General features: G+C 36.7%; 2 protein-coding genes across 2 annotated transcripts; both read left to right on the plus strand.

Moving 5' to 3' along the window:
• Nucleotides 1-326: 326 nt before the first annotated feature.
• On the plus strand, nucleotides 327-4,202 carry LOC119982003 (putative threonine aspartase). The gene is made up of 7 exons (XM_038825147.1): nucleotides 327-507; nucleotides 606-735; nucleotides 1,202-1,368; nucleotides 1,478-1,641; nucleotides 2,994-3,108; nucleotides 3,178-3,282; nucleotides 3,802-4,202. Exons 1-7 carry the CDS (start codon nucleotides 424-426, stop codon nucleotides 3,892-3,894), a joined length of 858 nt encoding a protein of 285 aa, XP_038681075.1. The 5' UTR covers nucleotides 327-423; the 3' UTR covers nucleotides 3,895-4,202.
• Nucleotides 4,203-8,191: 3,989 nt separating this feature from the next.
• Nucleotides 8,192-9,950, plus strand: LOC119981628 (UDP-glycosyltransferase 73C4-like). The gene has a single exon (XM_038824702.1). The coding sequence runs from the start codon at nucleotides 8,276-8,278 to the stop codon at nucleotides 9,758-9,760; it is 1,485 nt and encodes a 494-aa protein (XP_038680630.1). The 5' UTR covers nucleotides 8,192-8,275; the 3' UTR covers nucleotides 9,761-9,950.
• Nucleotides 9,951-14,507: the final 4,557 nt, after the last annotated feature.

Below are 14,507 nucleotides of genomic sequence, written 5' to 3' on the forward strand. Positions count from 1 at the left end.
ATGAAATATTGTGTCAAATGAAATATTGTGTGTTCAACTTCTACGAGTACTTTAATTATCATAATTTATCATCATACATTTTGTTCGGGATCTCATTCTGTGTTGAGTCTCGACCTAGATCTCAATCATCAATAGTGGTCGTGGGATCTTTGATATAACTTGAGATTTATCAATAGGTTATTTCATAGACAGCCGAATGAGTTGCACATTACAAAAAGACATGCATAAGAACTCAACCCTCAACGTTAAATCCGTTTGAACAAGCCCAAGTTCTGGTTGAACCACAAGTTAAACCGGCTCATCAAGCTTTTGCCAGTTGCCACAGGCCCATAGACCCTGCGAGTCCGCGGCGAGTCGTACGGTACCGAAATTCTCATCTTTCTTGTAAAGGCATTTTGTCACTGTGTACGCCTACTACAAGAGATGCAAGAGTGTTGCAGTGAATGGCTTGCGAGGCAGAAATTGACAAGCCTAGGTTCTTCGTGGCGGTTCACTGAGGCCAATAAGGTTCTGTTACTACTTTCCATGATTCTTTTACAAATAATTCAATTTTCCTGTATTTTTTTTTCCAAATTCCAACTAATATAATTTACACTCTGAAAAAGTGGCTAGTAACAGAGAAGGCCAGAACACAATGGAAAAGGTACAAAGCAATGCTTGCTGATGCTGAAGCAAAGACAGATATAATCATGGGAGGTCTTCATTCTAATACACAAGAGTCCAGTTCAACATCAGGTATTTTCTATCACTATAAGAGTGTAGACAAATAGATAAATTTTTCAAGACTGATGATGCGCTATCTTTGCTTATCTGCCTTCCCAGAGGGTGAAAGGAACCCTTATTACCTCATTTAACTGATATTCTGTAGTTATATTATTTGTTGCCTCTTTGGATTTCTGATATCCAGATTCAATACGATGTCTTTTCTCCTATGTTTTAATGGATCAGGAAGCACATGTGCTATGGATAAATATTCCTGCATATCTTTTTGCTGCCATCTGCTTACATGTGCCATATTTTGCTGACAATGTCTCATGGCACTTAATTTTGTGTATTCTTATTGTTGGTTGTTCGTTAATACTTTTGCCCCTAACCTATTTTGTTGATATTCTTGTAAAGTTGGTAATGGAGGTCTCTAACTTGCCTTTTGGGAAATACAATTAATTGTGCTTTTCTTTGTCACACACATTTTGCAATCCAGAAATAGGATGTCTTCCTTATGGCCCTTTAGAGGGGAACAAGGGCAATGAAGTGTCTGTACCAAATTCACTAGAAGAGGACAGCATCATGGACACCATTGGAGTAATTTGCATTGATACTGAAGGATGCATTGCCTCTGGGGCCTCAAGTGGTGGTATAGCACTTAAGGTATAGGTGACTGTTTCAATTTGATATCAATTCCCAATGATCAAGATAATTTGGCCGATTTCTTTCTTTCCTATTAATTTTTTAGTTTTGATGAAAACAATGTGACCAGGCTGGCGGAGGTGTTGGGTTAGCAGCTGCTTATGGTTCAGGTTGCTGGGCTTCCTCGAAAGGGCCCTTTGGTGCTGCTTTTATAGTTGGTTCTTGTGTTACGGGTGCAGGAGAGCACTTAATGAAAGCATTTACAGCTCGAGAATGCTGTATATCACCATCACTGTATGATTAGCTTTCACTTAATTCTTATAATAATTTATTATTCGGAAATGATAAATGTTTTTAATAAGATTTTGCATCGCTTCTGTTGTTTCCTTTGCCCTTTGCACTTCTTGGTGATTCTGTTTGGCAGTATTGACGATGAAACATACATTTGTCATGACTATGACTATAGCCATGTTTGTTTGTCCAGTATATTTGCACTTGATAAAACGAGTATACTTCTATTGAGCGTTTTGACAGCTGCTGTGCACAGGACTCACACAATGGGCGTGGGGTGGAGGACGGATAAGATGTTCACAGCTTTATCCCTTTATTGCGTAGAGGCTGTTTTCAAGATTTGAACATGCAACCCCTAGATTGTAGTGTAACAACTTTATCACTAGGCATGCTCCTAATTGAAGATGAAAAATATAGAATTTAAGCTAATGAAAAAACTAGAAGGAAAATGTAAAATCTGAATTTCAATTGCAGGTGACAATTGGTGATATGCGGTTTTCACCACTTTGTTTGAAGGAATATTCTGTTTGGTTAACTAGAATATAAAAGAGTAAGTAGTAATTGTTACTTTATAGGTCTACATGTGTGAACTTGCTAGGGCATGTTTCTGGCATTTTTGAGATCGTGAGAAGAATTCCACACATAATAGTTCCCTAATACTTGGATGCAACAAATTTTACGACAATGCTGAACCCTTGCATTGGTGGTGAAGTTCCTGCATTGCTACCTCGAAGTCATGGGTTCAATTCCTAGAAATAGCCTCTCCTAAATGTAGGGGGTAAGATTGTGTACATCTTGTCCTTCCCCCTAACCCAGTGTTCAAGAGCCTTTAACACCGGAGTCAACCTTTTAATATATTTACCTGAGGAAAGTAAGGTTAATATAATGGAAGCATACATAAATAAATACAATGTCTTTCAGCATGTTACTTGGATTATTTCATGGGGGTATATGGAAGGATATTTTCTTGATGGAATCAAGAAAGGCCCGTAAATTCCCATTGATTGCTATCCTCTGTTTAGAGGTTCTCGAAACCTGAGTTTACAATTATTTCACTGATTGCTACCGTTGACTGAAGTTTGAGTTTTGTATGCTAAGTAGCTTTGGCAGTTTGATATACAGTGAAGAATTCAGATATGATATCTAACTCCATCAATGTTTTTAAAGTTCATGCATTGTGGTAGCTTTGTACTTAATTGAGTTTGGACAAAAAAGTGGTTTTTGATCACATAATGGCTGGGTACCATTGTCTGTTTGATATCTTCAATGCATTTGCTGATGCCTGAACCATTGCTGTGTTTCTTGTCTGTGTTGACCCAAATATGTGATTTGACAAGGTTTCTATTCATGCTTAGTTCACAAGCTGGTCCTGCTTCAGCATGCTTGAAAGTCTTGCGCACTTTTGTTCAAAATGGCGGTCAAAATTTAAGTGCTGGGATTTTGCTCGTGGAAGCTGATGCTCCTTTGACGGTGAGCCTTGACAAAACCCAGTTCATGACTTCGTAAACTGTAGATTAATTCTTAATTTTTTGGTATTAGGTTGCTGGAAATTCACCGAAGCTGAAAGCAGTGGAGATAGCAGCCGCATACTCTTCCTTGTCTTTTGGAGTGGGATATTTTGGAAGCTCCATGAAACGACCCAAGGTATCATCACGTTTGTTGAATGAAAATATTTAAGGATCTCATTTATTCCAACATTGACATGTTACTAGTCAGCTTTTTAATGGCGAACCGCGAAAGCTGAAAGCAGCTGCAACCAAAGAAGCAATGATGTTTATCAAATCATTTTTTCATCAAATCATTTCATAGGGATCGTCGTAGGTTTAGGGGCAACAATTCTGAAGCTTCAAATTTGAGTGCAATTCTTTTATTTATCCGTAAGATTATTTTCGCTCAGAATTAATTCGACCTATATAACTGCTGCTGAAACTCTTTCTTATGAACAAGGAGTGCCTGAGGTTGTCTTCAAACTCAGGCCTCCGAATTTATAAGGCAAGTCAATAAATTCTGCTTTTTGAAAAAACATTCAAATTTCAAATATTGTGAAATGTTTGAAATCTTTTGCTGTTAATGTATAATTCAGACCCCTGAAGTTCCATGATTCTGGCTTTACTTTGGGAAATATAAGTTTGTAATTTTTATTTTTCTTACACTATGTTCCAGGTTTCGATTCTCCGGAGCACTAAACAGCAGAGCAGAAGTGGGATAGACCATTTTGAAGCTCTAATTGATCTCTCTGCTGAAAATTTGTTGTGACTTGTTACTGCTGAAACAATGATCCTTTGTCCAGTTGTTGGGGAAGATAATTGTTGTCCCCTTTGTGTCATAAAACATTGGTTGATACTGTCAAATTAACACCACCTATTTTGGCCATACATAAGGCACATCCAGCATTTTATGGTTACCCTAGTTGTTGGACGGTGAGATCACCCAATTAGAGGAACACATTGTCCATTGATTGTAAAATTTGTGAAACTCCCTGAACTAGTATCCCTTAGCAGGTTTCATAATGTATTGAACTCTCAAGTCAGGAATGCAAACATATATCAGATTCCAATGCTGAAGTGCTCCTCCACCACCGTCGCACCTCCACCATCATCTTCTTCTTCGTTTTCTTATTATTCTCCTTCTTATTTTTCTTCTTGTTTTTATTATTCTTCGTCTTCATATTCTTATATCTAAGATGTAATATGAGATCTGAGATGTAATCTTAGTTCAGATCTTAGATCGTACAATTATAATCTTTGCCAAATTACGTCGTTTAGGGTCTCAAATGAGTTTTTTAATGTTATTGTTACTGTTTGAAATATCATAATATTTACTTACATTATGATGTTAACGTATTGACATTGTGTTTTTTTAAGGTCATTTGCTCCAGTAAGAAATATGACAAGGGTTTGTTTATTATGTAATTGTTTTAAACAGTAAGATGTACATGTCTAACTGATTTAGCAGAACTTGGCAGATTGTTTCAGATCTAACACTCACAAACTCATGAAAGTCTTGTATCCAAGATCGACACCTAAATAAAAATAAGGAAGAATAGAAATAACATATCTAAAACTTGTTAAGTTTTAAATTAAGAAAAATAGATCTAGAGAGACGAGAATTAAGAGCAGAAGAAGAAAGAGGAGAGAAAAGAAGAATAAAGAAAAGACGAAGAAAGATTTTTTTTCTTATGTACCATCTCTACAACTATTATTTCCCAATTTAGCATCCGATTCTAAATATTTCCCAATCTACCACTCCAAGCATACGTGGCAAACCAACCCTGAACACTTGTCTACCTTTCACTGAGATAGCACACTAACTTGACTAATGCACCATTTGTACTTGACTCAATGGGGCCCACATAAGTTTGTCTTGTCAAACTTTAATCTCTCTCTAAAATAGTAGTGATTTCACTTCGACACATCTTCGCTCGTGATCTATGGGCATCCAACGTCCAGTGATTTCAAATTCATGTGGTAAACAAGAGTTACTGTTCATGGTTTCCGTCTAAAAAAACATTTCAAGCCATATCGGTTTGCGAGAGTAAACAAGAGTTGGTTATGAATTAATCACAACCATTGGTTTGGACACTTGTAAGATAACACAGGACTAATTAAACATTTAGTAATTAAACAAGTAAACATAAATAATATAGTAATTAAACATTCAGTAATTCTTGTTAGGACAGGACCTCCTAGTGTGTCCTACAGTGTGACAAAGACCACAACAATGGGGTCTACGAGTACCATCCCTAGCATCCATCTCATTGTGAAGGCGAGTGGACTGAGACCGGCCTTTCTTACTCCTCCGCAAACTAGGATCTGGAGCAATAACTGGGCCATAGTAAGTGGGCCATATCTCGTTTTCTTCTTCAGAATCATCGGATCGAAGATCGTTGTGGCTAAAAGTATCAGTGCTACGAGCACATATATCCTCTTGTGATATCAAATTCGGAATTACATTTAAGTTCACTGTACTAGCCCTGGGATCCATGGGAGATAAAATGAAAGGCTGGGACTTTGAGTGTGAAATTGATAAATGAGTCGTGGGAGTTAGAACGTTGTTGATAAATTATTTGAAGCGGATAGAATGTTTAACTCTAGGCTAAACGACAAAATAAATAAGAGCTCCAAGTGTCATATTGCTTTTGGGGATGTGACCTATCATCACCAAAACATGCCAAATTTAAGGTCAAATCTACTTCTCTAGGCTTGATAAAATGGGTTATGCTATTTACACTCTTTTTTTTACTTTATAAACTCCCCCAATCAAATCACTTGCCATTCATCTCTCACTTTTTAAAAACGTCAAAGAAGCATGCATTATCTTCATACATATGTGTCAAATTGTAATGAAAGTCCATTTCAGAAATTTGTCAAATTACTATTACTTCATTGTACTTTTGACATTATTATTGTCTCTGTCTTTCCCTACTATCTACTACATATTAATATTATGCGAGTCTATCTGATGTCCTTTTTTGGCATGGGTCATGCACCAATGATTAGTCTTTTTCAATTTTAAAAATAAAAATAAAAAAACGAAACGAAACGAAACGAAATACACACAAGATTCTGATTTTCAAAATTTAGGGTTTTTTATTTTAATTATTTGATTGCATTTATGATTCTGATTTTCCTCAAATATCATTATGTTAATTTTTGCAGTTTTTCCCCTTTTATCATCAATCAATGTAATTAAATATTTTCTTGTCTATATAGTCAGTAAATAATATTTAATTTTACACAGTATTTATTTTTTATTTTGCACAATAGTTATTTTTTACACAGTAGCACTTCGACTTTGATTCCCTAATCGTCTCAACTTCACCTCAACCTCAGCCAATACGTTGAAACCCCTCTCCCATTAAGATTTTTTTTCCCGAAAGCGAGTATTTCGTCCCTCACCCACATTCAACAAACTCCCTCATCATACAAATTTTGAATCCATCTCGAGTCGCGCTCTCGTCTCATTAATCACCTCATAAATTTCCTTGAAACACATGTCTATCTCGTCAGTATTAATAAACCACAATGTTAGTTTTCCTTTTGACAACAAAAAATTTTAAGAATTGTTTTACACACACGTCTGGTGCAAACCTTCCTTTAATGTAAGCTTAATTAAAGGGAACAATAAGCTTAATTTAAGGGAAGATTGAAAGAAATTTTGTTTATCTAGCTATAGACGTTTCAAAAATGAGTTATCGAGTTGACCTGTGGAAAATTATTTAATTATTTTATTTTTGGGTAATAATTTTAGAAAAATCTAATCATATTATATTATTTTTCATGAGGTGTAAATGTTTCTGTCACAAATATTACAATTCAATCTAATTGTTTTGGCATAATCGAGTTAATTGGGGATAAATATTTTGAATTAGAAAATCCACCCAAAATTACAAAAGTATTCAAAGAAAATAGGATGATCCATTTGCATAGTACCCCTGCAAAAGAAGAAATTTTAAAGCAATTAAGAAAATTTAAATATTTTCAATAACATCAACATTTAATTTATATTATTAAAAATATTTGAGAATTAAAGTACCAATGCATACACACATTGGAAACCTAAAAGCAATGCATACACTAGACATGAAAAGACAGCACAACAGACATGACACACTAGAAACCTAAAACGACGTTCCTATTTGCAAGTGTGAATAGCATAACCCAACCTAAAAGCAATGCATACACTAGACATGAAAGGACATCACAACAGACATGAAAGGCTGTCATGTCTGACAAGGGGGTGAGAAAAGTAAAAATAGTTGTGCAAATAGGAACGTCGTTTCGTAATTTTTTGGGACAAGCAAACTTTGAAAGAGACCAAAACGTGCCAAATTTTAGAGAGAGACTAATGTTTGACAAGACAAATTTATGTGGGCCCCACTGAGTCAAGTACAAATGGTGCATCAACCTTTAAGTTAGTGTGTCATCTCAACGAAAAATAGACATGTGCTTAGACAAGTGCTCAGGGTTGGTTGGCCACGTAGGTTTAGAGTGGTAGATTGGAAAATATTTATAATCGGATGCTAGATTGAAAAATAATAATTGTAAGGATGGTACATAAGAAAAAAAATAAGAATAAAGAGGTTTGCACAAGAAAGAATGATAGGAATAAAAAGGTAAATAATCATTCTCTAGATATTTTTATGTTCATGTGCAAATTTGGCTTGATTAGGTTAGGAAGGCATTCCTAGGTTTGTACGAACAAGCTTGATGGCTCGAGATTAGTATCAGAAGTTCAAAGAATAAATTTATTTGTTGTCATTTTCAATTACCAAATAAAGACACGTTCTTGGGTTTAACACTAAAATATTCTTTGGGTAACTATTTTGGCGGCCGCGCACCTGGCTAGCCTTTTGACTCCACAAATGTGCAAGATGACATTTTTGAAATTTCACCGAATCTCCGTTGATTTTCTTTGTTAAAAAAACCGTTTTTCAATTAAAATGTGATCATCGTGGCTCCACATTACTAATTTATCATATTAGTTACGTGATGTTTTCGGACAAGTTTTTTAAAATTCAAAACAAGTTCTGCTTATTTATACATGTAATATGTTCATCACTTGCCAAAAAAAGAAGTAAAAGATTAAACAAAACCAGGAAGATCGATCCATCTAGCTATTCATTTGCAAATCCCAAATGGCCGCCTCCCAAACCAAGCAACCCCACTTTCTCTTAATTCCTCAACCAACACAAGGCCACGTAATCCCCCTAGTAGACATAGCTATAATGTTGGCACAGCGTTGCGTGACTATGACCATTGTCACCACTCCGCTTAACGCAGAGCGTTTTATGCCAACCATTGTTCGTGCCAGAGAATCTGGGCTCAAAATCAACATAGAACAACTCCAACTTCCATTTGAAGCAGTAGGATTACCAGAAGGGTGTGAGAATGTCGACATGCTGCCTTCAATAGATTTGTCGTTGAATTTCTTCACTGCATTAGGAATGCTGCAACAGCCAGTGGAAGAACTATTCGCGAGGCTAAGTCCCCGTCCAAACTGCATACTCTCCGATTTTTTCTTGCCTTGGACTGCCCCAATTGCGTCCAAGTTTGGTGTTCCAAGGATCACTTTCACCGGATTCTCGTGCTTTGCAGAATTGTGCTTGCACAACATTCGCAGCAATTCTAGTTTCCTGAAGAGCATAAGTTCGAAATACGAATACTTTCGTGTGCCTGGCTTGCCCGGTGATGACATTGAAATCGCGAAAGCACATCTCCCGCAGCCCCCATCTCCGAATTTGCAAGTGTATTTGGAGCAAGTGTTAGCCGCTGAAAGGACAAGCTATGGGATGATTCTTAATACCTTTGAAGAATTGGAGTCCAAGTACATCAAAGAATTTAATAAGGTAAGACCAAATAAGAAGGCTTGGTGTATTGGTCCTGTTTCATTATCCAACAAAGATACCTTAAATAAGGTTCAAAGAGGTAACAAGTCCTCAATTGATCAACATGATTGCTTGAATTGGCTAGACTTGCAAAAACCAGGATCTGTAGTCTATGTTTGTCTTGGAAGCCTTAGCAATCCAACACCAGCACAGTTGACTGAGCTTGGACTAGGCCTGGAAGCATCAAAAAGGCCATTTATTTGGGTATTCAAGGGAGACAAATCAAAGGCAATAGAGAACTGGATCTCTGAAGATGGATTTGAAGAAAGAGTCAAGGGTAGAGGCCTATTGATTCGCGGTTGGGCGCCGCAGATTCTAATCCTCTCACACCCAGCAATTGGAGGATTCTTAACACATTGTGGTTGGAATTCAATTCTTGAATCAATAAGTGCTGGTGTGCCTTTGATTACATGGCCATTATTTGGAGACCAATTTTTGAATGAGAAGTTGGTAGTGCAAGTGCTGAGGATTGGTGTAAGTGTTGGAGTGAAGGTTCCATTACAGTTTGGAGCTGAAGAGAAGATTGGAGTTGTGTTGAAGAAACAAGACATTGAGAAGGCTATTAACAAGTTGATGGATGGTGAAGATTCTGAGGCAAGAGAGATGAGGAGGAGAGCTAGTGAGTTTGGTGAGGAGTCAAAGAAAGCAATTGAAGAAGGTGGTTCTTCTCATATTAATTTGACAATGTTAATCAAAGATATCATGCAACAGACAAATGAAGAGGAGTCAAGCTAAGGAACAGGGGAGTGAGAATTTAATTATTTATCAATTCTTTTTCATCAATTGATTTATGTTTTTCATAGTTATTGTACAATAAAATAATTCCATTGGAATTGTGTTTCTTGCAATGTAAAATTATAACATCATATTAGCCATTCCATGTAATTTTTATTCCCAACAAGCAGTTTCAAAATGTTTTCCAGTATCTAGCCACCGCACAAGGCCAACTTCTATAAAAAAAAAAATTTTTAAAAAACCATAAAAAATTTCGGCCAAAACTAACGTATAAAGGCCAGGCGGAAACACAAGAGAACTTAAAATAACCTTGGAATTTGACCTAAATGATGTAAGGTAAAAACCCGAGTATCCATCAAATAAACTATAGCTCGAGCAAAAACCAATAAGCAAAAAACTCAATGACCCATGAAACTCTATTAATCCATCAAATAAACTTAACTCGAGCAAACACAAGCAAAAAACTCAAGTACGCAGGAAGTCAATTATGAACTCAATTGTACAAATCATAAGGTGCCAGGAACAGTTTTCATTTCAAATAGAAAATAATGATGAAAAATTTCAGCCAAAAGCAACATTCATAAAGGTGAAACAACTCAAGAACACATGACGTCAATTATGAAATCAGTTGTAAAAGCCATAAGATGCCACATGAATAATTGAGGAACTTGAGCTAAATGTTACAAGGTAGAAACCCGAGTAATTCATCAAGTAAACTACTAACTCGAGCATCCGTAGCAAAGAACTTAATGACGCATCAAGTCAATTATGAACTCAACCATAAAAGCCGTAAAGTGCCGGCAGCAATTTTCATTTCAAATAGAAAACGATCAAAAATTCAGCCAAAACCACATTTGAAGGCCAATAGGTGAAAACACGAGAGAACTTCAAATAACTTAGGAACTTGAGCTACATACTACAAGGTAGAAACCTGAGTATCCATCAAGTAAACTTGTAACTTGAGCAAAAACCCGCAAACGTAAAACTCAATGACGCATTAAATCAACTATAAAATCAATCGTAAAAGCCGTAAGGTGCCACATAAATAATTGGGGAACTAGAGCTAAAGTTGCAAGGTAGAAACCCAAGTAATTCATCAAGTAAACTAGTAACTTAAGCACCCGCAAGCAAAGAACTCAAGGATGCATGAAATCCACTATGAACTCAACCGAATAAGCTGTGAGGTGCCAAAAGTAATTTCCATTTCAAATATAAAACGATAAATAGTTTTCGGCCAAAACCAACATTTGTAAAGGGCCAATAGGTGAAAACACGAGAGAACTTCAAATCACTTAGAAGCTTGAGTTAAATGCTATAAGGTAGAAACCCGAGTATCCATCAAGTAAACTATAACTCGAGCAAAAACCTGTAAGCAAAAAAACTCAAGGACGCCTGAAGTCAATTACGAACTCAGTCATAAAAACCTTAAGGTGCCTCGTAATTAATTGAGGAACTTGAGCTAAATGACACAAAGTAGAATCATGAGTAATCCATCAAGTAAACTAGTAACTCGGGCAAAAATCAGCAAACAAAAAACTCAAGGATGTATGATTCAATTATGAACTCAACCGTAAAAAACCCGTAAGGTGCCAGAAGCAACCAAAAAACCAAACAATTCTCAGTAATAAATATCCCCAATTTGCAACTAGAAAACTTACAAAAGCAAAGGATCTCCAAAACCAAATTCAGGTGTGAGAACCCTTTTACCAACGACCATAAAAGCCCTAATTATAGCCAACACAAGCAAATCCTTCCCCATTTCAATTATATCAGATTTTGGATTGGGATGGCTCCTCAAGAACTGTACCCAACATAAAAGATATATGAACCAAGCTGCATTTGAAACTGTCCCACCTGGAGTACCCAATGAAAACTTATGTGGTTTCATTTCTCTTTGTGATGGTGTCTATAAAGCAGCTGCTAAAGTACTATCATCTTCAATACACTCATCAGCTTCAACAAAATTAAAATCCATACCTCTTGTCCATTCATCTTTTTACGTATCAAGTTAGCATCCATCAAGTTTGTTTTGAAGAATTAATAAAGGGGCCGTTCATATGAATTCTGTCAATGAGAGAGAAAAAAATAGAACTTTAGAAGGTTTATAGCAAGCGTACCTGTTCATTTTAGTAAAGTGAAAATAGTTAGGCAAAGGCATTGACGCATTGTTTTTTCTTTCAGCATGCATTGGATGGTTAGAGAAAGGACAAGGTTAAAGTTAATCTTTCACGCAAGTTTCAACATTGTAGAGGGAAAAGAATAAGCTTTTGCTGGGGCAAGAGTATATACAGATTCATCAGTATTTACAATATGGTTAGAGAAATCCATAATGTTGGGTTAGTGGTTGAGATGAGCAAGAAAGAGAATACTAGGGCCGCATAATTTTTTCGATCTCCACTGTGGTATGTTGCTTTATAACGATATCAAAATCATCACCATCAGTCACTCAGCCATAAGCCTAGGTCCAAGAAGACTGACATTGGCACTGATAAATGGGGTAATTTCTCTCATTGACAGTCCGTCAAGTCCCCCCAATGTTTTTCATTCTCTTCAGAGTTCTATTGATTTCCCCACCAATATCTCTATGATTTCAAGAAATCAAAAACATAAATCTGTAAGTAACTCTGTTGCCTGACCATTGACCAGCTATGACATTTGACATTTGACATCAACCATAATTCAACTCCGTTTGTTTCTGCGCCCACGAGCACATACTTTTATTTTGCATGATTCTTATGCGTTCCTCACTAGCCACCATTAGAGTCCAAGAATGTCACACAACTAAACTTGGCCAAAATCCTTCTTAAAAAAACAATTCATAACTAAACTTTCCATGACATACAAACCGAGCTTTTAAAACTATAATCCCAACATTAAATTTTCTATAGTTTTCTTCCTGTACCAGCCAACTACATCTCACCTCACCACAGTATTGAACTTGTAAGAAAACCAGAGACATATACAAATGAACTTCCAAGGACAGCTTGAAGATGTTCATGGGAACCCAAAGAAAACATAAAAGTACACTTGCACGACCAAGAATTGTACAGAATACACCATCCAAGACATGAAAACAATGTAAAAAGGAACTTTCAAATTTACATAAAGCAAAGAACACGTACAAAAGTTCAACCAAAGACGCACGTCTAAAACAACAAAAGCCTCTTTATTGGACAATGTTCAAAACTTCGCGATTGTTTTTACCATGCAAATTAATATCCATCCAAAGGGCAACAACCCAGGCTAGTGTTTCTATAAGCAAACCCAAAATCATTCTCAAGATGAACCATATTTTCTCAAATTAAGGTAACCAGATCTTCCAACTTAAAACCACAGGAAAGAAGTACACTTAGACGACCAAAAAGCAGTACCGAATACACCTTCTGAGACTTCAACATGTAAAGTCAAGCTACGAGAATACATACAAATTCTGGCGCCATTGGAATCCTCGATCTGAATCTGGCTGCATGCAAGACCAGGTCAATGTTCGTGGTACGGACAAGCCACGACGGCACCGCACCGGCGATGCCGCTAAGAGTTCTTTCTTGACACTGGCCGGCACTACGCAGCTGCCTCCCTTTTAAGGTGATTCGCACCATGCGCTCCCAATATCCTAAACCGTAGCCATGTCTTAAGAAAACCAATTTGATCTCAAAAAGTCCCACTCGGGAAAACGATCGCTGGAACAAGCGACAGCAGCACCGCATCAACGATGCCTTTGGGAGTTCTTTCGCTACCCTGGTCGGCACAAGTAGCTGCTCCCTCTTCAAGATGGCTCGCACCAGGCGCTCCCAGTTACGTAAACCCTAGCCATGGCCTACGAAAACAATTTGATATGGTCCAAACTCAAAAAGCCCCAGCCGGGAAACGGTCACTGGATTGCTTTCTTTCATGCGTATGATTTTTACAGGGAAATAGATTACCTCTTAAAGATTAGGATTTCGGACCGCCTCATCCAACCAAAAGAAAAAGGAATTAGGGTCGGGAGACTTTCCCCGTAAGATTAGGACTCCTCCAACGTTTCTGTTCGGTATTTTCAGAAAGTTCCCTTCTGTTTTTGTTTCTTTTAAGATTAAAATATGTTTTTTTAGATTAAAGTATGATAATTTTTTAATGCGTTGCCGCTTACGAGACACGTGTCATTCCGTTGCACAGTTAGTTTTTTTTTTTTTTTAATAATTTTTTGAAATTTGAAATTACATACAGCTAATAAATTAATCAGCAAAACAAATCATACTTAGTATAATTAGAAATTTAGAATCATATTAATAACTCTATAAATTTAACTAATTTGCATGGTACTAATTATATGACATTGCAGAATAATTTTGGGGAGAATCTTTTGATTAATTGTCCTCGTATTTGGATGAAGAATGGCCTGCTGGATCAAAGGAGGAGGACAATAGGGTGGGAGGTGAAATTTCTTAACTTTGCCGTGGATCCCATCATCCTTGCAGCTACAACAAGCATAATAAAACATCCTTCTTCAGGCTTATAACCTTTCTTTATTCTTGGTCAAATTCAAAACCCATCGATGGAACTTGGTGGCAAAAGTAACATCAGGTCTTTGTGCTGGGGGATGAAATCCTAGTATGTGTCATTGCCATAAAAAAGAAACCAAAAATGATATCTATAACCAACAATTTCATTGTTATGGATATAAGATCCCAAATGTAGATGGGACTTTTTCCTCCCAATCTAATTTACAACTTTTTACACTTCTGAATCTATCGTGAGATCAAATGTT

The sequence above is a fragment of the Tripterygium wilfordii genome, chromosome 17 (genome assembly GCF_013401445.1).
Source record: "Tripterygium wilfordii isolate XIE 37 chromosome 17, ASM1340144v1, whole genome shotgun sequence".
Classification (NCBI taxonomy): Eukaryota; Viridiplantae; Streptophyta; class Magnoliopsida; order Celastrales; family Celastraceae; genus Tripterygium; species Tripterygium wilfordii.

Bases quoted from the DNA above. Each gene is read 5' to 3' on its own strand.
- LOC119982003 (XM_038825147.1), top strand. From the start codon at position 424: ATGCAAGAGTGTTGCAGTGAATGGCTTGCGAGGCAGAAATTGACAAGC. The intron at 3,109-3,177 runs GTGAGCCTTGAC...TTTTGGTATTAG, and splicing joins AAGCTGATGCTCCTTTGACG to GTTGCTGGAAATTCACCGAA. The intron at 3,283-3,801 runs GTATCATCACGT...ACTATGTTCCAG, and splicing joins GCTCCATGAAACGACCCAAG to GTTTCGATTCTCCGGAGCAC.
- LOC119981628 (XM_038824702.1), top strand. From the start codon at position 8,276: ATGGCCGCCTCCCAAACCAAGCAACCCCACTTTCTCTTAATTCCTCAA.